Raw genomic sequence first — 24,864 nt, 5'->3', positions numbered from 1 at the left:
TTCATTGTTTTAGGAGCAATTCCAGTTAAAGCCTTAGGCAGAATTCCTGTTCCACAGTTAATCTCTAAACTATAGTATCAGAAACAGCCCTGAATTAGGACCTATTAGACGTGGGTTGTAGTTCTGGTTCTGTCATTAACTGTTTTTGTGACATTGGGAAGACATTTAACTGTTATAGATGTTAGCTCCTTAACCTGTGAGGTAAGAAAGACCGAAAAGATTATCTATAAGGTCTCAGAAACTCCTGGAAAGCCATGATATTTTAAACATGCATTGGTGTTCAAACAGAAACTCTTAGTCCCAAGTCAATGCATCTCATATAGATCTGCTGAATGGAAAAATAAATTGATCCAAAACACTGATGTGGAGGACAGGGATAAAAATTACAAAGTAATGGAGGCATCAGAAAACCTCTTCTAAATTAACCAAGCATAACCTCATCTAAAGGCAAGGAAAGGGAACACTTATTTCTTATAAGGTCTTATCTCAGAAGAGAAAACAAATTAGGAACATAACCTCAGAATCAATATAAGTGGTAAAAAGAATGTAATTTAAGAATAGTTGATAGAATTATGCTAAGCATATAGGCTTTTGATAGATGCATGATTTTACCACGACACAGATTATTAAAATACATAAACTGATGTAGGTAAGTCCAGTTCAATAAATCCTATGGAAAAAAAAAGGAACGTTTTTATTTTTGTCACGAGGGTTCATCTAGCCTTTGAAATTAGCTTCTTCTCATTCAGAAGAGACTAGCAACAGATTAAATAACATTTCTTGCTATTGGCTTTGACTAATATTATTTCCCATTTGAAGTAGTCTTTTCTATTTCCTCTACATCAATTCATGCCATGACCTAATGAAAGTCACCTTCTATGATGCTAATTCTATCGCTGTGGCTAAATACTATGCTGTCTGCTATTCTGACACTTCAGAACTGCAGTGGAATACCCTATCCTGTAATCTAGTTAGATGTTACCTTACATACTATAACTCATTGATTTCATGTATAATAATCTCACAACTAACTTCATTTTCTTCTTTTCTAACATAGTCCTTCTGTTTTAAGTTCATTGAAAAATAAATGTATAACACTCACTGATTATTGCAAATGTCCTCAAAAAAAGATAATATCTTATATTTTATTTGGAGTATGATATGGTTTGGCTGTGTCCCCATCCAAATCTCATCTTGAATTGTAGCTCCCATAAATCCCACATGTCATGGGAGGGACCTAGTGGGAGATAATTGCATCATAGAGACTGGTTTTTCCCATGCTGTTCTCATGGTAGTGAATAAGTCTCACGAGATCTGATGATTTTATAAAGGGAAGTTCCCCCTGCACATACTCTCTTGCCTGCCACCATGTAAGACGTGTCTTTTGCCTTCTTCCATGATTGTGAGGCCTCCCCAGCCATGTGGAACTATGAGTCCATTAAACCTCTTTTTCTTTATAAGTTACCCAGTCTCAGGTATATCTTTATTAGCAGCATGAGAGCAGACATAGAGAGTACCAATACTGACATTCAGAATGGATAATAAATTTCATTGATACTTTGGAATGTATAACAGAATAAATTGGAATTTCATTCCAATTGATACTTTAGAATGGGTACTTTGGAATGGATAACAGATACTTTGTTACTTTGATACTTTGGAATAGATAATGGAAAAAATACTTGTTGAGAGAATAAATTATTGCTATTTCTTTCTAATCAGTTTTTAAAACTTTCATATGTATACACACACTGAATCCCATGTTAACCTTCTAAGTTCACTATTAGCACAGTCCTCACCCCTAGCAGAAATCAGGAATGTAGTTTTTTGTTTCTGCAATCTATTGATAATGAAAGGGCACTTCATTTCAGCCAAAATTGCAGGAAGAGTATAAAAACTATGTCCTATAAGACATACGAAAAACATTATTTTACATGCCAAAGCTCCAAAATAAAAGAATTCTCAATTGCCTCCTCCCCCCAAAAGAGGAAATACATCTTTTCTCAATTTTGCCACTGGATGGCATCAATTTCAGTAACCAAAAGGATTGGATTTTAATGTCCACAAAAAGAAATAATAATAAGATCTTGGGTGAATCCAGGAACCTCCAAAGGTCACATCCTCAGAGAAGAGATGGAACAAAAAATGTTTATCCACTAGCAAAGAAAAATGACATGCAAGTATATCATGGCATGGTCAAATATAAAGAGGGTGCTTCAAGATGGCTGCCTAGATTAATCTGGTATTTGCCTCTTCCATGGAAAAGAAACAAAATACTGAGTGGATAATCATACTTTGAGTAGATCATCTAAGAGAGAACACTGGAATTCAACAGAGAAGTGACAAGAAGCACCAAAAGCAAGAAAGGAGAGGGAAACAGTTCAGCTGGATGAGCTGAGAGTCTGGAGTGGCTCCCTTATGTGGGGAAAGGGTGAATGAGAGACCCGTAGTAGTCCATGTTTCTGCTGGAGATTCCTACAGTCCTAGCCATGAGAGAACACCTCAGTCTTTATGAGTTCTGAGACTAACATAGAGAGCTGTCTGGAGACCACATGAAGGCACTGCTGCATGACACCATTTTGAGAGCACAGCCCCCACCCCATCAAACTGCATTCTGCTCCATTGCCAGGGCTGAGGCAGGAGACACAGACGGTGATCCCATGCCCATCCAACCTACCTGTGGCCCTCTGCAGAGGGGTAACTGCACATTTTCATATGCCCCCAAGGACAAACGCCACTGCCCACAACCACCACTGCTGCAAGCTGCTGCAGAGCGAAGACACAAATGAAGCCCATGTTCCCAATCCCCAGCTTATGGCTCCACCCAGGGAAGGCAACCATATGCTTCCCAGTAGAAGGGCTACAGATAGCCATTTCTGCTCTCATCTAAGCATTTTTCCAGTGGTCTGGGGATCACCCCACCTCTGCCTACCATAGCTAGTACCACTGAGGGGTCTGAGAGCAAGTCCACCTGGCTCAGCTCCACTCCCTCCCCCATTACCTGAGCATACCATCCACGGGCACGGGCATCACCTATACCCACCTTCCAGGGGCCTGAGCATCACCTGAATGTACTTTCCAGGGACCTGAAGATCACCCAGTCCAGTTGACCATCTGTGGCACCTAAGTACTTCTCCCAGGGTCTGAGACCAGCCATATTCAACTTGCACTACCACCACAGCTGGCACCCAACCATACACACCACCTGAAAGTCTGTGGGCCAGCTCACCCAACCTCTGGCAGCCACTGCTACCACAGGTGTGGACCACTTGGGTCCCAGATGGTTGTTCCACCATTGCTACTGCCATTGCCCATGCCACACCCACTGCCCAGGGGCTTAAGAACTTGTTCACTTGCCAGACCCACTGATGCCATTACCAGCATCTGAGAAAGCAACCAGGAGGCACAAGAATCAGCCTTCCTGGACCCACCAACACCAGCACCAGGGTATACTGGCCTGGGGCCTAAAGACTGGCCCACCTAGTGTTATAGTACTCAGCAAAACTTTATCACAGCCTCTATTAATAACAACTGCATTCTAAGCCACCAAGGAAGGCTCAGACATCACTCATGCTTGTCTGCAAATGAAGAAGTCATACAGAGACTATACCATTACATATAGTCAGATTCAAAAGCAAAGTACCCTACCCAACCAATACCATAGATACATGTCAGAAGAGAGTTGCCCTTTTCAAAAGCAATTTCAAAAAATTTAGAAGAAGCAACAGTTATACGAGATGTGTAGATATCAACATAAGAACACAGGAAGCATGAAAAAGCAAGAATATTTGACACCTTGAAAGGAACACAATGATTATCCAGCAACAGATCCCAATAAAAAGAAATTTACCAGTCAGACATAGTAGCATGTGCCTGTAGTCCTAGTTACGCAGGAGGCTGAGTTGGGAGAATCACTTAAGCCCAGTGGTAGGAGGCTGCTATGATCAAATCACTGCATGCCAGCATGTGTGACAGAGTGAAGCCCTGTCTCAAAAGAAGGAAGGAAGGAAGGAAGGAAGGAAGGAAGGAAGGAAGGAAGGAAGGAAGGAAGGAAGGAAGGAAGGAAGGAAGGAAGGAAGGAAGGAAGGAAAGCAGGCAGGCAGGAAGGCAGGCGGGAGGGAGGGAGGGAGGGAGGGAAAGGAAGGAAAGGAGGGAAAGGAGGGAGGGAGGGAGGGAAAATTTATGAAATTCTAGGGAAAAATTAAAAATACTATCACTAAAGAAGCTCAGAGAGATACAAGAAGATTCTGAAAGACGATAGAAAGAAATCAGAAAAACAATTCAGGATATGAATGAGAAATTTACCAAAGAGATAATTTTTTAAAAAGCAGAAATTTTGGAACTGAAGAATTCATTGAATAACATACAAAATACATTCAAAAGCTTCAACAGTAAGACAGAGCAGGCAGGAGGAAGAATCTCAGAACTTGAGTACAGATCTTTTGAAATAACCCAGTCAGACAAAAATTAAAAAAAAACAACAATAAAAAGATTAAAACCTTCAAGACATATGGGACACCATAAAGCATCCAAATATTCAAATTTTTGGTGTCCCAAGAAACAAAGAAAAAAAATGAAAGAATTAGAAAACCCATTTAATAAAATAATAGATTAAAAACTTCAAAACTTAGCAAAAGATTTAGACATTCAGATATAGTCGAAGATCCCCAAATAGATACAATTCGAAAAGGTCTTCTTCACAGCATATTATAGTCAAACTGTCAAAAATCAAAGACAAAGAGAAAAAAATTAAAAACAGCAAGAAAAAAGTATCTAACCACCTATATAAAGGAACCCCATTGGACTAACAGCAGATTTCTCAGCAGAACCCTAACAAGACAGGAGAGAATGGGATGATATCTTCACAGTGCCAAAAGAAAAAAATGTGCTAGCTAAAAATATGCCCAGCAAAATTATCCTTCCTAAATGGAGGAGATATAATGTCTTTCCCAGATGAGCAAAAGCTAAGAGAGATATCACCACTAGATCAGCCCTATCAGAAATACTTAAGGGAGACCTACACCCAAAAGCAAAAGAATAATAACTACCATTATGAAAACACATGCAAATATAAAAACCACCAGTGGAGCAAACACTGAAACAAGGAAGGGAAAAATCTTAAATGTAACCACTACAGAATGCCATCAAACCACAAAGATAAATTATGAGAGAAAAATAAAGGAAAAAAGGATATACAAAACAATAAGGAATCAAGTAAAACAATGATAAGAAGCACTCACATGTCAATAATAACCTTGAATGTAAACAGATTAAACTTTGCACTTAAACGATATAGACTGGCTGAATGAATTTTTAAAAATGATCTAACCATATGCTGCTTACAAGAAAAATTCTCACCTATAAAGACATATATAAACTGAAAATAAAGGAATGGAAAAAGATGTTCCATGTAAATGGTGCTCAAAAGTGAGTAGGAGTAGCTACACTTACATCAGATAAAACAGACTTTAAGCAATAAAGAGTGACAAAATTATTATATAATGAAAGAGGTGTCAATTCATCAAGAGGATATAATTATTGTAAACATATGTGCTCCCAACACCAGAGCACCCAGATATATAAAGCAAATATTATTAGACCTGAAGGGAAAGACTCTAATACAGGAATAGTTTGGACTTCTACACTCCACTCTCAGCATAAGACAGATCATCTAGACTGAAAATTAACAAAGAAATGTTGGATTTACACTGCATATTAGACCAAATAGACCTAACAGAAATTTACAGAACATTTTATCCAGCAGCTAAAGAATAAACATTATTCTTAATTAGCACACAGAACATGTCTAGTGTAGACCATATAGTAGGACACAAAACAAATCTCAAAAAAATGTTAAAAATCAAAATCATATCAAGTATCTTTTTAGACAACAATGGAATAAAAACAGAAATCAATAACAAGAGACATTTTGGAAACAGTACAAATACAAGGAAAGTGAAAAACATGCACCTGAATGACCACTGAGTCAAGAGAAAAATTAAGGAGAAAATTTAAAAATTTCTTGAAACAGAAATCAAAACACAATGTACCAAAACCTATGAAATAAAGCAAAATCAGTACAGATGGAGGCTTATAGCAATAAATGCCTACATCAAAAGAAATAGAAAGATTTTAAATAAACAACATAATGATGGATCTCAAGGAACTAGAGATGTAAGAACAAACAAAACCCAGAATTAATAGAAGGAAATAAATAATAAAGATAACAGCGGAACTAAATGAAATGGAGATGAAAAAGACAATACAAAAGATCAACAAAATGAAAAGTTGGGTTTTTAAAAAGATAAATAAAATCAATAAGACACTTGTAAGACTAATCAAGAAGATATTAAGACTTAAATAAACAAAATCAGAAATAAAAAAGATATTACAACTAATACAGAAATACAAAAGATCAGAGATTATTATGAAAAACTGTGCACTAACAAACTAGAAAACCTAGAAGAAATGGATACATTCCTGGACAATACAACCTACTAAGACTGAATCAGAAAGAAATTAAAAAACTGAACCAACCAATAATGAGTAATGAGATTTAATCTGTAATAAAAATCTCAACAAAAAGAGTCCAGAACCAGATGGCTTCACAGCCAAATCGTACCAAACTTTCTAAGAAAAACTAACACCAATTATTATCTATTCCAAAAAATAGCATAGTAGGGAATTCTCCCAAACTCATTTAATAAGTGGAGCATTACCCTGATACCAAGCCCAGAAAAGTATACAACAAAGAAGAAAATTACAGGATAATATTCCTGATGAACATAGATACAAAAATCCTCAACAAAATATTAGCAAACTGAGTCCGACAACATTTCAAAAAGATAACACACCATGATCAAATGAGATTTAACCCAACGATGTAAGAATGGTTCAACCCATATGAGTCAGTAAACATGATACATCACATCAACAGAATGAAGGACAATGTGATCATCTAAATAGATGCAGAAAAGCACTGGATAAAAGTCAACATTCCTTCATGATAAAAACTCTCAACAAACTAGGCACAGAGGGAACATACCTCAGCATCATAAGGAACACATGTAACAAATCCACAGCTAACATTACACTGAATGGGAAGATCTGGAGCTAGACAAGGATACCCACTTTCACAACTCTTTTCAATATAGCACTGGAAGTCCTAGCCAGAGCAGTCAGGCAAGAGAAATAAAAGGTATCCATGTTGGAAAAGAGGAAGTCAAATTGTTCCTATCTTCAGATAACATGATCTTATATTTAGAAAAACCTAAAGACTCTACCAAAACACTGTTAGGTACTATAAACAAGTTCAGCAGAGTTGCAGGATACAAAATCAACATACGAAAAATCAGTAACATTTCTATACATAAACGATGAACCAGCTGAGAAAGAAATCAAGGAGGCAGTCACATTTACAATAGCTAAATAAATAAAATGAACAAAACACCTAGGGATAACTTTAACCAAGGAGGTGGAAGACCTCTACAAGAAAAACTACAAAACATGGGTGAAAGAAATGGAAAAGGAGAAAAACAAATGGAAAGACAACCCATGCTCATGGATGGAAGAACTAATATAGTTAAAATTACCATACTGTCTAAAGCGATCTATGGATTCAGTGTGATCCCTATCAAAATACCAATGACATTTTCCCAGGAATAGAAAAAAAATCCTGATATTTGTATGGAATCAAAAAAGAACCCAAATACCTAAAGCAATCCTGAACAAAAAGAACAAAGTGAAAGGCATCACATTACTTGGCTTCAAATATATCACAAGGCTATAGTAACCAGAACAGCATGTATTGGTACACAAACAGACACATAGACCAATGGAAATGAATAGAAAATCCCGAAATAAGCCCCCATATTTGCAGCCAACTAACTTTTGACAAAGGCACCAAGAAGATACATTGGAAAAGGACACCTTCTTCAATAAATGGTGCTGGGAAAACTGGATAGAAATACTCAAAAGAAAGAAGCTAGACCCTTATCCCTCATCATATACAAACATCATCTCAGAATAGATTAAAGACTTAAACATTACATGAAACTATGAAATTACTATAAGAAAACATAGGGGAAACACTTCAGGACATTGGCCTGGGCAAAGACTTTATGACTAAGACCCCCAAAACAAAAACAACAAAAACAAAAATAGGCAAATGGGATGATAGTAAACTAAAAACTTCATAGCAAAGGAAAAAAAAAAAAAAACAACCGAGTGAAGAGACAGCCAGTTAAATGGGAGAAAGCATTTGCAAACTATTCATCCAACAGGGAATAATATCCAGAATATATGAGGAACTCAAAAGAAAACAAACAATTCCATTAAAAAGCAGACAAAAAGCACGAATAGACACTTCTCAAAAAAGACATACAAATGGCACACAGATATGTGAAAACATGCTTAACATCACTAGTCATCAGGGAAATGTGAATCAAAACCATGAGATATCATCTTACCCCAGTTAGAATGGCTATTATCAAAAACACACACACACAAAAGAATAATCACAATAAACACAAAAAAATCAATAAGTAAAATCAATAAGACACTTGTAAGACTAATCAAGAAGAGAGAAGACTTCAAAAATCAAATAAAAAGATACTAAAACTGATAATACAGAAATACAAAAGATCAGAGATTATTATGAACAACTATACCCTAACAAACTAGAAAACCTAGAAGAAATGGATACATTCCTGGACAATGCAACCTACCAAGATTGAATCAGAAAGAAATAAAAAACCTGAACCAACCAATAACGAGTAATGAGATTTAATCTGTTGATGGCAGTGAGGATGTGGAGAAAAGGGAACATACACTGTTGGTGGGAATGTAAATTAGCACAGCTATTATGGAAAAAAATATGGCAATTTCTAAAAATACTAAAACTAGAACTACTTCATTACTGGGTATTCAATCAAAGAAAAGGAAATTAGTATATCAAAGAGACATATGCACCCCCATGTTTATTGTAGCACTATTCACAATAACAAAAATATGGAATCAACCTAAATATTTTAAATGGATGAATAGATAAAGAAAAGGTGGTATATTCACACAATGGAATACTATTTGCCATAAAGAGAGAATAAAATAATGTCATTTGCAGCAACATGGATAGAACTGGAAGTCACTATGTTAAGTAAGCCAAACACAGGAGGACAAATATTACATGTACTTGCTCATAAATACGAGTTTAACAAGTTTATCTTACGGAGGTAGTTAGTGGAATGATATATACCAGGGGGTGGAAATAATGTGTGTGTGTGTGTGTGTGTGTGTGTGTGTGTGTGTGTGTGTGTGTGTGTGTTGGTGGGGGTTGGGGAGAAAGGATGAAGAAAGGTTGGCTAATGTGTACAAACATACAGTTAAATAGAAGGAATAAATTCGAATGTTCAATACTAGAATATGGTGACTATAATTAGCAACAATATATTGTATATTTCAAAATAGCTAGAGGTAAGGACTTGGAAAGTTCTCAACACATAAATGATATACACTTGTGATGATAAATATCCTAAATACTCTGATTTGATAATTACATATGCTATGCATGTAACAGAATATCACATGTACTCCATAAATATGTATAAATATTATGTATCAATAAAAATATTAACCAAAAGTTAGTGTAGCTATATTAACATAAGACAAAATAAATTTTAAGGCAAAGTGCATTATTAGGAATGAAGAGGGCTGTCACAAAGTTATTTTTTTAAGTCACCAGGAAAATACAACACTAAATTTGTATGAATCTAATAACATCGATTGGCCTCAAGCAAAAATTGGCAGGCTTATTCAAGCTCACAATCACAAAGTGACCTTTTTAATGCTCATCTGATAAAATAAGATTCTTTGTGAGTTTTTGTCTCCCTGCCTATTCCCCTTTCTAGACAGTATCTAAAATGTTTAATTGTCTTTTTCTATTTAATTCACAAGTATATTTTAAGGATAGAACAGTGTCTGGCACATAACAGCTGCCTAATATATACTTGAATATTGGAATTATTTGAGATGAAAAAAAGATAATGACTATAGATATTGCAAAATACAATTAACAAGCATAATCCAATCAGTTCTCATGGAACCTACACTTCCAAGCTAGTAAATGTACATTCTTCTCACATATATGTGAAATGTTTATTAACACCATGTACGACCATATTATTTGATCACAATACAATTAAGTTAGAAATCAATGATACAAACAATAAGATTCCCTGCATTCTAAAATGTAAAACACACTTTTAAATAGCTCAAAGAAAAAACATAATGAAGAATAGGAAACAGAACTGAATGGTAATAAAATTGCTAAATTTCAAAAATTGTAGTAAGCTAAACACTACCTAGAGAGAAATCTATAGATCTATATGCTGATATACAAGAAAAGGAAAGGATAAAAATTGATGAGCTATACATCTAAATTAAGAAGTTTGAAAAGACCCGAAATGTAAACACAAGAAAATACAAGGAAGGAAATAATTGAGAACAGAAATTATTGGAATAGAAAAAGTATACACAATAGATGTTCAAAAGTGCCACAAGCTGGTTCTCTGAAAAGAGACAAAACTCTGGCAAGAATGATCATTAAAAAAAGATAAGGATTAATATTAGAAATAAAAATCAGTCAAGTTCCAGATATAACAGAGATTTAGAAAAATAAAATATTAAGGAATAGTTGGTGCAATATATTTAAAGCAAAACAGAATGGACAATTTTCTAAAAAAATACAATTATTCAAACGGATCCACGGAACAAACAGAAAACTTAAATAAATCTGAAATCATTAAATATATTCAATCACTAGTTAAAAGCCTACTTACCAAAAATACTTTCTAGGGCCAGATGATTTTACAGGTTACTTCCACCAAACAATCAGTTAATAGTTAATCCCTATCTTTTGTGAAGTGTTCCAAAGAACAATAAGGACTTATTCGCACCTCAATTTATGAAGCTTACAGAACTTTGATATTAAAACCAGGTAAAAATAATATAAAAAGGAAATTTATGGGTCAACCTAACTCATTAGCATTTGCTAAAATACTAGCAAACATAAGCCAAGAACTCATAATAAAGAATAGCACATTGTGACCTAACTAAGTTTAATCCCAGGAGACAAAGGACGGTTTAACATTAGAAGGTCACATGAATAGATTAAAGAAGAAGAATCATACAATCTTCCAGGTGAAGAGGTTGATAAAATTCAGCTCCTAAGCATGATTTAAAATGAAAACAGAAACCTTAGTAACTAGAAACACAAGAAATCTTCACCTGATATCAGACATCTATCAAAAGGTATTTCGCTATAAAATTTTTAAAAACATCCTTAAATTAGCCTTAAAATGAGAAACAAGACAAGGATTCCAGCTTGTAGTCAACATTGTACTGGAGGTCCTTGCCAGCACAAAAATGATTTAAAGGAATCAAGATTTCAAAGGAGAAGACAATGGCCAATGTAGGTACATCTATATACTCACTGAAGTCACTGAGAAGTGGCAGCAGAATTCAATACCTTTTTAGAACTCCAAGATTCCAAAATATCTAGATTTTTCAAAATCCAGTTTCCTTATTTCAGTGACTTTTGCTGTCATTAAAATCCACAGTTGTACTTTATGAAAAATGATAGTCTACCATAGCCTTGTTTTTACTTTACACCCAGCTCTTTTATAACATTAACTTTTCAGGTTGACCATGGATTCAATTTTGTTTGACTTCCTGTTTGGCAGCCACCTGTTCCACTCTGCATCTAGGCAAGAAGGCTGAGCACACCTCTGATGATTGCTTTAGGATCTCCTGATTCTCAGCTGCTCTGATGAAGGCATGTAAACTAGTACTGAGCTTGGCTGCAGTGTGGCAGACTCACTACTGTTCTCTCTAGAAAACCTTTTATTCTTTATTATTTGCAGAATGTTTTCATAAGCTGCTCTCAAATAATACTGTCTTCAAAAATCCCATTTGAATATTTGGTAGGGGAGTTAGTTGTATTTAATTTTCTTTCCCGTCAATTCTTTAAATGGCTTGCCTTGTGGTTTTACTAAGTATTTTTGTATTATGAGTCACTCTGAGCAACTGACTGGGAATGTAGGAAGACGTCTTCTTTTGCTATTTTAATTTACTGTGTGATTGACCCTGGGCCAGTCATTGAACCTAATCAAGTAACTTCATTCATTGCTAAATAAAGACAAAAGGCAGTCTCGAAAAATGGGTTAAAATTAGATCCTGTTACCTTAATGACTCACTGTCTTAATAACTGACTCACACAAATTAATTAGCTTCTTCCTAAAACATTTTCATTTGCAAAAACTCTCCTTTATTATCCTTTCCTAGTTGTAGCCCTTTTACACTTCTCTAGCCCATCCTCTCTTACCTCTCCATTTGCTTATTTAACTTTACTGCTAAGTTTCAGTGAAGATCATGGAACTCTGTGATGATCAGCTCAAAATACAGTTTTGATACTGCACATGAGCAACAGAATAAAATAAGCACACAATGGAAAATGAGTGGAAGGAAAAGTGTACTTAGAGGAAGTCCTGATACAAGTTCCAGCTACCCCATGCACTAGTTTTATGACCTTAAGAAAGTGAGTTAACATCCCTGAGGCTACACTTTCTTATTTATAACTGTATCCTTTTAACCTCAAGGGCAGCTGTTACAAAAACCAATGACAATGAATGTAGACAGCATTTTGAAAAACTGTAAAATACTATACATTTTTATTTACCTTAACTGAATAATTCTATTCACTGAATTTAGTCATAATATGTGAAATTTGTCTGCTCTTCAACAAGAGCTTAAGTGATATCCATTCACGTTAGAAAGATACTTTTAAAATTATCATCGAGTAGTTTGTAAGTATGTAAACAATATATTGGGACAAGAAAGACTTTAAGGTAATAAAATGCAGCTTTAAGAATGGACAGACTGGGTGCAGTGGCTCATGCATGTAATCCCAGCACTTTGGGAGGCCAAGGCAGGAGAATCTCTTGGGCCCAGGTAGTTTGAGGTCAACTACCTGGACAACACAGCAAGACCCCCATCTCTACAAAACAATTTTTAAAAAATTATCCAGGCACAGTGGCATGAACCCAGTAGTCCCAGCTACTCTACAGGGCTGAGGTAGGAGTGTTGCTTGAGCCCAGGAGTTCGAGGCTGCAGTGAATCACGATCACAGCACTGTACTCTGGTCTGGATGAGAAAGCGAGATCCCGTTGCAAAAAGAAAAAAAAAAAAAACCAAATGGATGAAGAATTATTTTCATGCCAGGTGGAAAAGCAAGAAATAATTAGTTAACACTTGAAGATCTTTTTTAGTCTGAGTTTTTATACTTTGAAGCCATAACCCATGGTGGAATTTAAAAATACAAAATAAATGAAAGGAAAACTGAAGAGTAGACAAATTTCAAGGTGCGGCCAAAGGAACTATTTTCAAATATGATCTCTGAATCATGTAGAACTTCAAGGAAAAAAATCTGAAGACAGGGACTGTTTCAATTTCTTACCTTTGCTCTGTATTAAAGAGTGCAAAGATGTGCTTGCTAGACATAAAGCTCTTTTCCACATCCCGAACTTTCAGGTTGTCCAAGGGAAGCATGTACTTCTTTTCTTTTTCCTATTATAAGAGAGAGACAGAAAAGAGATAGGGAGAGAGTAGAGGAGAGTAGAGGAGAGGAGAGGAGAGGAGAGGAGAGGAGAGGAGAGGAGAGGAGAGGAGAGGAGAGGAGAGGAGAGGAGAGGAAAGGAGAGACAGAAAATTGACTTTAATAAAAGATCTTGAGGCATGCCAATGGCAACACATCACCTGACTTGGCTAATGCTTGATTACACTATCTTGATAATATCATCAAATCCTATTTTGATACCAACTATTAAGGCATAAAAGTTATTAGAGATAGGAGGCCCCAGTGATTCTCAACATGTGGGTTGGAAAAATGGCGGGGTGAAGTGTACAGGAAGGGTTCTGAGATGGAGAAAACACATGGTCCTCTGTCCTTTCCCCCTCATGTGGGTCCTTTTAGATGTTTTTAAATGTTAGTTTGATATTAAGACTTTAGCCATCTGTTAATATTTAACAAAAATGTTCTGGTCCTAATTCAATGAGAAATGCCAGATGGATTTCATTTCTTGCTTTATTTGCAGCCTAAGCAGTTTTGATAGCCAGTGTTGGCAGGGAAGTGGAAGCACAGGACCCCAGTATGAAATACCCCCCATAAACTATGATAAAGCATAAAAAATACTTGCTCATTTGGGTCTAGAATAAAATACGAATTCTGAAAAAGAATTATTCCATAAAATTGTTGAGCTCTTTGGGGAAAACTTCATTAGGAGTGGACTGATATTAACTAGAACAAACTCTCTTTCAAAATTAACAATTGTTTAGGAAGAATATGAACATTGGAGAGGTGAGGTCTGCAAATGTGACCAAATTAGTGTTAGTAGAACATTGGATGCCAAAAAATTATTGGAAACATTTACTTTTAGGGACTGGCCCAGGGGCAATATTATTTATATGTAAAAATGCCTAACAACGAGTAGGGGAGAGCCAAATACTCAATTTAAGAAACCTAGTAAATACCTATTACCAGGGGTATAACAAGCACTGCCCTTGTTAACCATGGTCCTCTGTATGCTCCCAGGCTACATCTCTGCTGTTACCCCTGAAAGAGAGCAGGGCTAAAGTCCAGAGCTGGAGAGAATGCAGACTTAGTCATAACTTTTAATAAACGACTATTAATGCCCATGGGAAATACGTGCATCATACAAATATGTCTGACATAAGTCCTTTTGCTCCTACAGCATATAAACTACTTCCTTGAGAATTTATAGCTCAGCTGCGTAGCATAGAGCTCTTCTGTGCTCCCTAGTCAGTTTGTGGGTAACATGTTGTATTGTAGGGAGTATCACCCGCCTTTCCACTTCCTACTCATAAATTAATCAGAAAAAAGTTGGGCAGAGCACATTAGAATAGCAAAAAGATGGCATTCTACTTGGCTACAAAAAGTCATGTGAATAGGTGACTGAAAACATTGAAGGAAGCTGCTTAGAGAACAAAATGGCTGTTCTGACAGACAATGTCTTCAAAGAAAAGAAGAAACATAAAGGAAACTAAATAGCACTGGGAGAGGCTCAACAATAAACACAAAAAAGTAAAGCACTGTAAGAATAGTCCAATATTTCTACAACAAAAGTTAAGAATATATTATCAAACACAAGAATATTCTAAACAGCAAATACATAATTTAATCATAAATGAGCTACCATAGTTGAGTCCAACTTTCTCAAAACAGTTGTCAAATTATTTTAGGACAGAATTCTAAGAGGCAAAATTCTAGACCTAATGAAAATCTATCCAATACATAATCAAATGAAAATGCTTGAGACCCAGGGAACTTTTTTTTTAATTGAATGTTTTTCAGTGCCCTAAATTTAAGCAGCTGGATTCTTTTAAAGCACCATCCTATTCAACCTTTTGAAATGATAGATTTGCCTTTTAATGGGAAATCTGAATTTCATTGTAAAGATGGAACACAATGTCCTTGGCTTGTTTTCTATAGAAATAGGCTCTCTTTTGTACTGCATTCTTTAGCATATCGTGAAGACCAAAACTCCAGCAAGTTTATGTCAGATATTAAACACTGGAGAAATACACACACATATGCAGACTGGGGAACATGAAAAATGGTCCTCATATCCAAAGTACTAAATGTCATTTATCCCAGGTTTTTGAGGACATATTGCTAAATTGTTTCATAATCAAAGTGAAGACTGACAAAGAAAGAAGAAAATGTATTCAGACATTTATTTATTAAAGTTGTTAAGTCAAACAGAGGATTAAACGAGACAGCAGCAACTCTAGGCAATAAAACAGTATATCATGGATATTTCTCAAAAGTCTTGGTGCTTTGGGAAAAGAATGATGTTCTGCTAAAAGAACATCATGAATCTAAAATAGCTAAAACAAAAGAAATAGAGGAGAAATAATATACAGAATTATAATTTCCAAAATACAGTCTTAGAACCATCTTAATTAAGAAATGTGCCAAATCATTTTTGTCAGTTCTATGACTGTCTAATAATGTGCTGTCCAATATGGTAGCCACTAGCCACAGGCAGTTACTGAGCACTTGAAATGTGGCTCAACTGGGATTAGCTAGAAATGCAAAATAGACACCAGATTTCAAAAACTTAAAAAGAGAATGTAAACTATATTGGTAATACTTTTTAATTGATTATATGTTGAAATGATAACATTTTGAATATATTGGGGGTAAACAAAGCATTATCAAACATAATTTCACCTATTTTTTCTTACTGTTTTGAAGTTGGCTGTCAGACAATTTTAAATGACATATGTAGTTCCATTAAATTTCTACTGATAGTACTAAATCCCCCATGTACTTAACTCTTTCCTTCCTCTCATCCATCCAGTTTTCCCTTCTGACCTCCCTGTTTCTGCTATCAGGTTTATCCTTCATTCTCCCTGTCACTCCATCTGAAACCTCACTATTATTTCTGACTCATCATCTTTCCTTGCCTCGTTTACTACCTTAAGACTTTGTCACATCGTGTTTGAAGAATTTGTCCTAGTTCCCCTCCTTTGACATTCCCACAACATTATTCCAGGTCCCTGGCATCTCACAAGCATGTGGTCACAAATGGTCTCCTATCTAGTCGCTTGCCTTCCAATTTCTCTAACATCACTAGAGAAGATGATTTTTGAAAACGATTTTGTCAAATTCATTGCAATCCTTCAAAACTTTCAATAGCTTTCCATTATTTGTGTGAAAAAATCCACTAACCTCTTTAATGTGAGTTTAAAAACACTACAAATTGGCTCAATCCTGATTTGTCAATGTCTCCTTTTCTCCTCCATAAGAAGTTTATGTTTCAACCAAATATATCTTTACCAGCAGTCTTTTCCCAACTTGAGATATTCCTTCAACAGTTCCCTATCATAGCAATGTTTAGTATTCAGAGTTCAGTTCAAGTTTTACTTTCTGTGCAAAAGGTTTTCTCAAACTTGTAACCATTTATCTGTTTCTGTCACCTCCCCCATCTCTCTCCCTTATATTCATATAATAGGTATTATTTATTCCATTCATTTCAAACTATATGAGACAGCTTCAATTTATAACTGCCTTATATTTGAAAATGTATGTGAATGTTGCTTATTTGGAATTCAGAATGTTCAGTCAACTCTCTTGTTTAAGTAGCTTATATATTGTTTAAGCAGCTTATATAAGCTTACATAATATAGTTGTTTAAGTTGTTTTAATTTATTTTTAAAATATGTAATATTTGTTATAATTCTTCCCTGACTTGCTCTAACATTCTGAAAGATAACAATCTTTCTCAAGCTAATAAATAATCAGATTAGAAACAGGTTTCATGACAGACTAACAAATAATATTCTATGTTATGGAGAAAAACAAAAGCTTACAACATGTTTTTTGTAATAAATAAGAAATGAAATTTTATATTTTAAACATTTTATCTTGAGTAGACATTTTGAAGGAAGCACTTGTAAATGTCTAGCGAAAGATTTTTTAATAGAGATTCAGAACAGAACTTCTGTGTACTTTCAAAGGCTTCAGAGGCTGAGGTCACTGATTCAGCACCATTCTTTTCTTCACATTTAAACATAGTACCTTCCCTTTCCTCAATACAGGAGGGTCGCTAGCAATATTTCTATGGGAGGCATCCAGGATGACAGAGATATTTTTGTTCAAAGAGAAAGGGAACATGAGAGCACTAGTGTAGTGTTTTTTCCTGAATTCACTGGCAAGAGTTAGAAGAAACAGAAGAAACAGGTCAGGCCCAAAGAGGGTGCATCTTTGTGTGAAAGGGGTCTGAGGTGAAAGTAACTGAACAATGAGTAGTAAAAGGCAGAGAAACCAAGGGGGAAGAAGGTGGGAATTATGGGATGACTACAGTATGTGTTCGCTGACCTTGAAAGGAAACCAGAGAGTCAGTGAGAGATAGGTATGGGTTTGGCAAGTGCCCAGTGATGGTCTCTAGCTCAGAGCACCATCAATATAACTTAGGCCCTAGAAAGAGATACAATGGATATGAGCAGAGGATCAGATGTGTGGGGGAATAGCTCCTGCATATGCAAAGGACTGGGAGGCCTTTATTCACTTGGAAATTTATACATAGGGAGTTTCATAATTTAAATTATTTGAGTGGCCTTGGTTTGATGGCATCTTTAATTATTGTATTTGTTCTACCTTTTCTCCTATTAAAGCAACAACATCTTCAAAGATAAGACCATGAATTCTTCCCTGTTTCTATATATTATAATGCCTAGCATGATGCTAGGCATAAAAATCTATACAGTGTATATTATAAATGTTATTGAATTGATTTGAAAATGTCTGACAACCAAAGCCAGGTGTTAAGATCTTTGATAGTCACATATATATGATAATCAAGTAAAAATTCTATGAAAAGAGCTATATGAAATACTTAACTGACAGACACAGCTTTTGACTACTAAATCTTTACGAAGTCTAGACTGATTGCCATGTTTATTTCTATCTCTGCCTTCGTGTTGTCTTCTATTTGCCAGGAATGCCTTCTCTGAAAGAAGGCAGGTTCTTTTGGCCTTGAAATTTATTTCAAGTGCCACCAGCTGATTACAGCACATCATAGACCTTTTTCTTCTATAACTCTCAACTTTTCCACAATTTTTGTCATAGGCTATCTAGCATGGCAATCTTTATTTATGTTTAGCTTGCCTCTTCAAGCACAGATTGGAAGTTCCTTGAGGGCAAAGATTATGTCATCATTCTTTTGTGTTTACATGTTAACAGTTATTACACCGGTGTATATACAGACATGGCTTAATAAACATTGACTGCTGATGATCCATAATAAATAAAACCCCAACATGCTGGGACTACCTAGACCATTGTGTTAAAAATTAACCAGAGGTGAATATAAACACTTATTTTTAATGCCTCAAAGGTTGATTTTAAATTAACTTACAGTATTTTGCTTAGCATCATATACTTTGTTAGATGAAGTTTTACTAACCTAAACCAATATATCTGATTTGATTCATACAAACCTTCAACATATAAATATGCTGTGGCAATCCAATATATTTCAAAAGAATACAAAAAAAAAGGCATAGATTCTGCTCTTAGGAGGTATGAACTGATGAAAAGTTTTCAAAAATGGTAGAACTTAAAAGAGATTACATTAGAATAATAAGAACAAAGGCTGGGTGTGGTGGCTCACACCTGTAATCCCAGCACTTTGGGAGGCCAAGGTGGGTGAATCACCTGAGGTCAGGAGTTTGAGACCACCTGGTCAACATGGTGAAACCCCGTCTCTACTAAAAATACAAAAATTAGCTGGGTGTAGTGGCAGGCACCTGTAATCCCAGCTACTTTGGAGGCTGAGGCAGGAGAATCACTTGAACCCAGGAGGCAGAGGTTGCAGTGAGCCAAGATCATGCCATTGCACTCCAGCGTGGGTGACAAGAGCAAAACTCTGTCTCAAAAAAAAATAAAAAAATAAGTAAAAAATTAGAATACAGTAATAAAGAGAAATATTAAGGTATGAAAAAGCCACTAATGGCACCAAATATGTTTTTAAAATATGCACTAATGGCAGTAAATTAATTTTTTAAATATGTGATATTTGTTAAATTCTTTACTGGCTTGCTCCAACATTCTGAAACATGACAATCTTTCTCAAGCTATCAAATAATCAGATTAGAAACAGGTTCTATGACAGACTAACAGAATATTCTATGTTGCAGAGAATACTTATGCTTCACTAGAACAAAGATTCCTAGTTTTGACCACCCCCTTCTTATACTCATATAATGTTCCATGTGTGTTCTCTATTATTGTATTTGCCATATTTTATACTCCTAATTGTTGTCTTTTCTCCTATTGAGAAACTGATATTTATTTGTCCTCTCTCAGTGCTACACTACTCTCCTGGCAATGAATGGAACGTTTCTCTGACACATCCGCATCAACAACATGCGTAGACCACATAGAAAGTACTACTGTACCAGCCAACAGAGGAGCAACAGAATGACTATGCCACCAAGAACTCAGTCCAAAAACAGGACAGTAGCGCATAGATTTGTCCAAGTTAAAAAGATCCCTCACCCAGGGACTATAAATGTTTTTGCAGAATACTGAAAACTCGTGAGATACCATGGGGTATTCAATTATTATAATTTGCTTCTTGCTCAAGAGATAATAATGTTGATCAATATTTTTCCTAACAAAGTCTCATTTTTTTCTTTGATGCATTGTGGCCAGAATGTTTGCAAGCAGGGAAACTGGAGACATTATCCTTGGTTTATGGGTAGGGACCAGAGCCAAGAAAAATGTGATGGCTCCATATATTAATCCAAGCCCTTCATGCTCTGAGTAACTGACACAGAGTCATGTAATCATTCATATTCATCATGCTCCTCACCCACACCTCATTTTCTGAGAGACACTGGATTGCCCCTGTACCCACTGCACCAGTCATGGGATTCCTGCTTCCCAGGAAAGTCCATGCATTTTCATTTTCCACGCAGAACGTTTCTGATTGTATCTTCTTGTCTTTGACTAAACTATCTCTTCCACTAGAAATACCTTTGCCTATTTGCCACTCTGCTTCTCTTTGCCTCAAAATCTAGCTCAGACTTAATTTACATTTTTTTCTAAAAGTATTATAGGTCTCATTTTCCAGCCTTCTTGTCTTTTCCCATCACAAGTGCAGACTTATTTTTTTAATCAGTGGAATCCTTTGATTAAAAAAATAATTCTCACAAGTCCTATATATTAAATAGATTAAAAAGCGGAGCTCCTCTGATTGCAACAAGTGGGGGCTATGAGGAAACCTGTCCATTCAAACTCATCTTCTCACCCTGGTATTGTCTCTAAGACACCCCTGGAATGCCTGTTGATAGGGTTTGGCTCTGTCTCCCCATCCAAATCTCATCTCTAGTTGTAATTCCCAATGTTGGAGGAAGGACCTGGTGAGAGGTGATCGGATCTTGGGGGTGAACTTCTACCTTTCTGTTCTTGTGGTAATGAGTGAATTCTCACGACATCAGATGGTTTAAAAGTGTATGTGGCACTTTCCCGTTAATTTTCTCTCTCTCCTGCCACCATATGAAAGAGGTGCTTGCTCCCTCTTCACCTTTTGCCGTGACTGTAAATTTCTTGAGGCCTCCCAGTCATGCTTCCTGTTCAGCCTGCAGAGCTATGAGTCAATTAAACCTTTTTTCTTCTTAAATTACCCAGTCTCAGGTAGTTGTTTACAGCAGTAAGAGAATGGACTAATACACCTGTGGATGACTAGAACACAGGCCTAAATCTCCAGATCCTTGTTCCCTAGCTGGTCCACCTGGCAGCCTTTTCCTCCAAGGGTTCCCACAGTGGCAGGACTCTGCCCTGACCCCCATCTGGCTGGAACCTTATGCTCTGCCCTGTGTCATTAGGTCTTCTACATGGAGCAGCTCTATCTAGCCCCCTGGGACTCCTAACTGAGCAAACACATCTCCCAGAAATGTGGGTGCAGTTCGCTGAACCTTTCGTTCAAACTACTCCTGTGATGCCCTGTCTACCCAACTGGGCACTTTGATATGTCCACCAAATCTCAGTCAAGTCTGCAGTGCTCTGGATCCATCAGAAGCCCCACCATGGCCAGCATGGCAAGGGCCTCCTCTACCATTGCCAGGATTCCTCACATTCCCATCTAATCCCCTGTGCTTGGTTCTCGCACCCTGGTCGGATACCCTATGCTTGGTTTATACTGTCACTTTGTGCTTTTGTCTTATTTTCTGAGTCTACATGTTTCACTTAAGTGTGTCTATGCTCTGCCTTCCCAACTACAAGATAAACCCCTAAAGAAACAAGCAAGTCCATACTATTATTACCTTTATTTATTATTGTTGTTAATCATTCTAAGTATCTTGCTCCCCTGTTACTCTGTAGCTATGTGCTGACTTTGCTACCAAACCATCAACTCTTTGAGGAAATAAATTATTTCTTTATTAGTTTTGGTTGTGTCATAGACATTCAGCAAACACTTGCTGAATGAACATATGAACAGCCCCCTCATGGGCTGGCATAGTGCTTTGCCTAGATCAAGGACTCAAAGATGATGACTGACTCATACAATAATCAAAGTATCAAAGAATAATGAGAGGCTATGCAAATATTGAGAATACCAGAATAATATTTCCACATGTTGTTGAAAACTAAAATCTGGTGTTTATTGCTTTTAAGAAGTTATAACTATAGAGATGCACAAGTATGAAACTCAAAATATAAACTATGCATCTTTTTATTTGGATTTTAACTCCTTGCTTTAATCAGAATTACATTTTGAATAGTAAACAGCATCTGTGAACCAGCAGGTTGCTCATCAACAGCACTTTTTAAGCTTTTTCTCTTGAGCGCTGTATAAACTGCCTGTGTTTGATGGGCTGTCCTAGTAGTCTCAAGAAAACTCCATGGTTTTTAGGCCACTGGCTTCATGGCTGCACCCCTGTACCTACTCAGATCCTGAAAGGGAGTTACACACTAGGATATCTCCACTTGGCAGGAGAAAGATAATCAGTCACACTTGACATTACCCCGGCTGGAGATCCTGCTCTTTTCCTGGTTCCTACCTTCTCTTCAGAGTCCAGCTCAATTTCCACCTCCCCCAGGAAGCCTTTCTGACCTTACAAGCCCACGGGAGGGCTCCCTTCTCCATTCCCATGACATTCTTGGGCCATGTATTTTTTTCTTCACTTAGCATATATTGCCCTGTATTCTCAGATATGGTTAATATCCTCAAAATGCAGACTCCTCTTTCCTCCCACTAAAAAAGTACTGTATAATTTGAAAGTGAGAACATTTAAGATTTTGTTCTCAAATCTTTATATTTAATCTCTATATTCTTAAATTTAGAGAAATAGTCCTATGTATTTGTACATATGAGATTGGTAATGTATTCATGATAAACATACTAAAGAATAAATTTAAAGGACTTATGACTAAGGATGGAAGATTGATCCTATGTATGTATCTCTTCTCCTTCTCCCAAACCTACTATGATATTATAACAGTAAAATAATTTAAAAGGTTATTATTAGTCCACAATAACAAAGAAATGGGAGAGGAGAAAATAGTGAACAAAATATTTTCAAAAAGCTTTCTAAGAGAGAAGGGACAAAGGAGCATTCGTTGACCTAGCATAAAAAAAGGGTTATTCTCCAAATACCTACAGAGGGAAAGAATAGAGGAGAAACCACCTCATTTGGCTTCTGTCCTTGGAGGCACCTTATACCCACATGCGTGGTTATGGTCGTGAGGTTGAGGCAGTGGGATCACACAGAAGTCCATGTATAGAAGTATACAAAACAAGCCAGGTACAGGAGCTCATGCCTGTAATGCCAGTTGTTTGGGAAGCTGAGGCAGGAGGATCACTTGAGCCCAGGAGTTTGCCTGGGCAAGATAGTGAGATCATGTCTCTCCAAAATTTTTTTTAAAAAATTAGCCACATGTGGTGGCATCTATCATTCCAGCTACTCAGGAGGCTGAAGTGGGAGGATCACTTAAGCCCAGGAGGCAGAGGTTGCAGTGAACTGAGATCATGCCACTTTACTCCAGCCTGGGTGACAGAGTGAGATCCTGTTTCAAAAAAACCAGGAGTAGACAAAACAACTGGTGGCACAGGACTACCTTTTCTACTCACGGCAACTTATTCCTACCTTCAGCAGGAGACAAGAGGCTTTTCCCTAGAGAAGTTATACCAAAGACATTTCAGGCTGAGAGATACCAGGCAGGGTGAACAGCAAGGGGTGATGTAAAAACAAGAGAGTTTAGTGAAAGCCTACATACTGAAATATTGTCCTTCAGCCTATTTCTTGCCCTGCCCCAGAATGCCAGCAGCCAGATGGACTTCCCTGTCCCTGCCAGGAAAGATAGTGAACTCTTCTTCTCCGGGGACTCACAGATTCAGGGGAAATGCCCTGTATACCACGATTTCAACGAAAAAGCCAGGCTGCTGACTGATCGCCTTATAGGAAGATTCTGTATTCTGCACACTCCTCCAACAATTTTCAAGCAACTGAATGGCACAGAATCTTAATAGATTAGACACGTCAAGGCTCTTAACTGGAGTGGATTCTGAAGATGGGCTATCTCAACACTTATTCCAACGCCTTATAATGTTTGAGTGCAATTCAAAATCCTCTCACCCTTCCCAATCTTGCTCTTACAGCCAGAGTTCCAGATGAGATATACTTTCTGCCAATCAGATGTAGTCATGCCAGACTTTGATTCCAAAAAATGAGTCAAATGAGAGACCGGCAGAGCGTGTGTCACCTGTTTTGTTGGCCTGAAGGGGCTCTGGATCCAGAGGCTACAACAAAACAGTGGCTTCCTGATTATGCAGCCTCCAGACTGGTGGAGGCAACAGCTCCTTGGCGGTCCTAGGAAATTCATTTTGTGAGTCATTCCTGGAAACTCAACCTAGTTCTGCAAGTTTGCCCTCCCAGTGATTCTCAGAATGATTTGTCCCTCTTAATAAATTATTTTCTACTTAAACTAGCTAGAGTTGATTCTGTGGGTGACAATTAAGAACACTGAAAATAGTATAATAATATCTAGTCAACATACATTATTATGGCTTAGCAAAAATGAATAGCTAGTAAAGCAGAACAATAGCATTACCCTGCAATACTTCACACATAATGAGTCAAAACTTACACAAATCAATTAGTAACATGTATGTATGCCATGTTTATGCAGTTTTGAAATTCCAGCACTTTTTGCTCAAAAAGAGCTTCTAACCAAGAAATACGTGCACACACACACAGATACACACACACACACACACCCCT

General features: G+C 36.7%; 1 protein-coding gene across 9 annotated transcripts in view; it reads right to left on the bottom strand.

Moving 5' to 3' along the window:
* LOC105484426 (dynamin 3) overlaps positions 1–24,864 on the bottom strand; it is a 564,467-nt gene that overhangs the window by 149,284 nt on the left and 390,319 nt on the right. For all 9 annotated transcript variants that reach the window (XM_071069595.1, XM_071069603.1, XM_071069594.1 and 6 more), the window contains one exon: positions 13,511–13,620. In XM_071069595.1, the coding sequence (XP_070925696.1) occupies positions 13,511–13,620 (110 nt within the window). The remainder of the gene's footprint in view (positions 1–13,510; positions 13,621–24,864) is intronic.

Source organism: Macaca nemestrina, chromosome 1, assembly GCF_043159975.1.
Source record: "Macaca nemestrina isolate mMacNem1 chromosome 1, mMacNem.hap1, whole genome shotgun sequence".
Classification (NCBI taxonomy): Eukaryota; Metazoa; Chordata; class Mammalia; order Primates; family Cercopithecidae; genus Macaca; species Macaca nemestrina.
The sequence above is the reverse complement of the archived record's forward strand: the minus strand, read 5'-3'. Positions and strand labels throughout refer to the sequence as shown.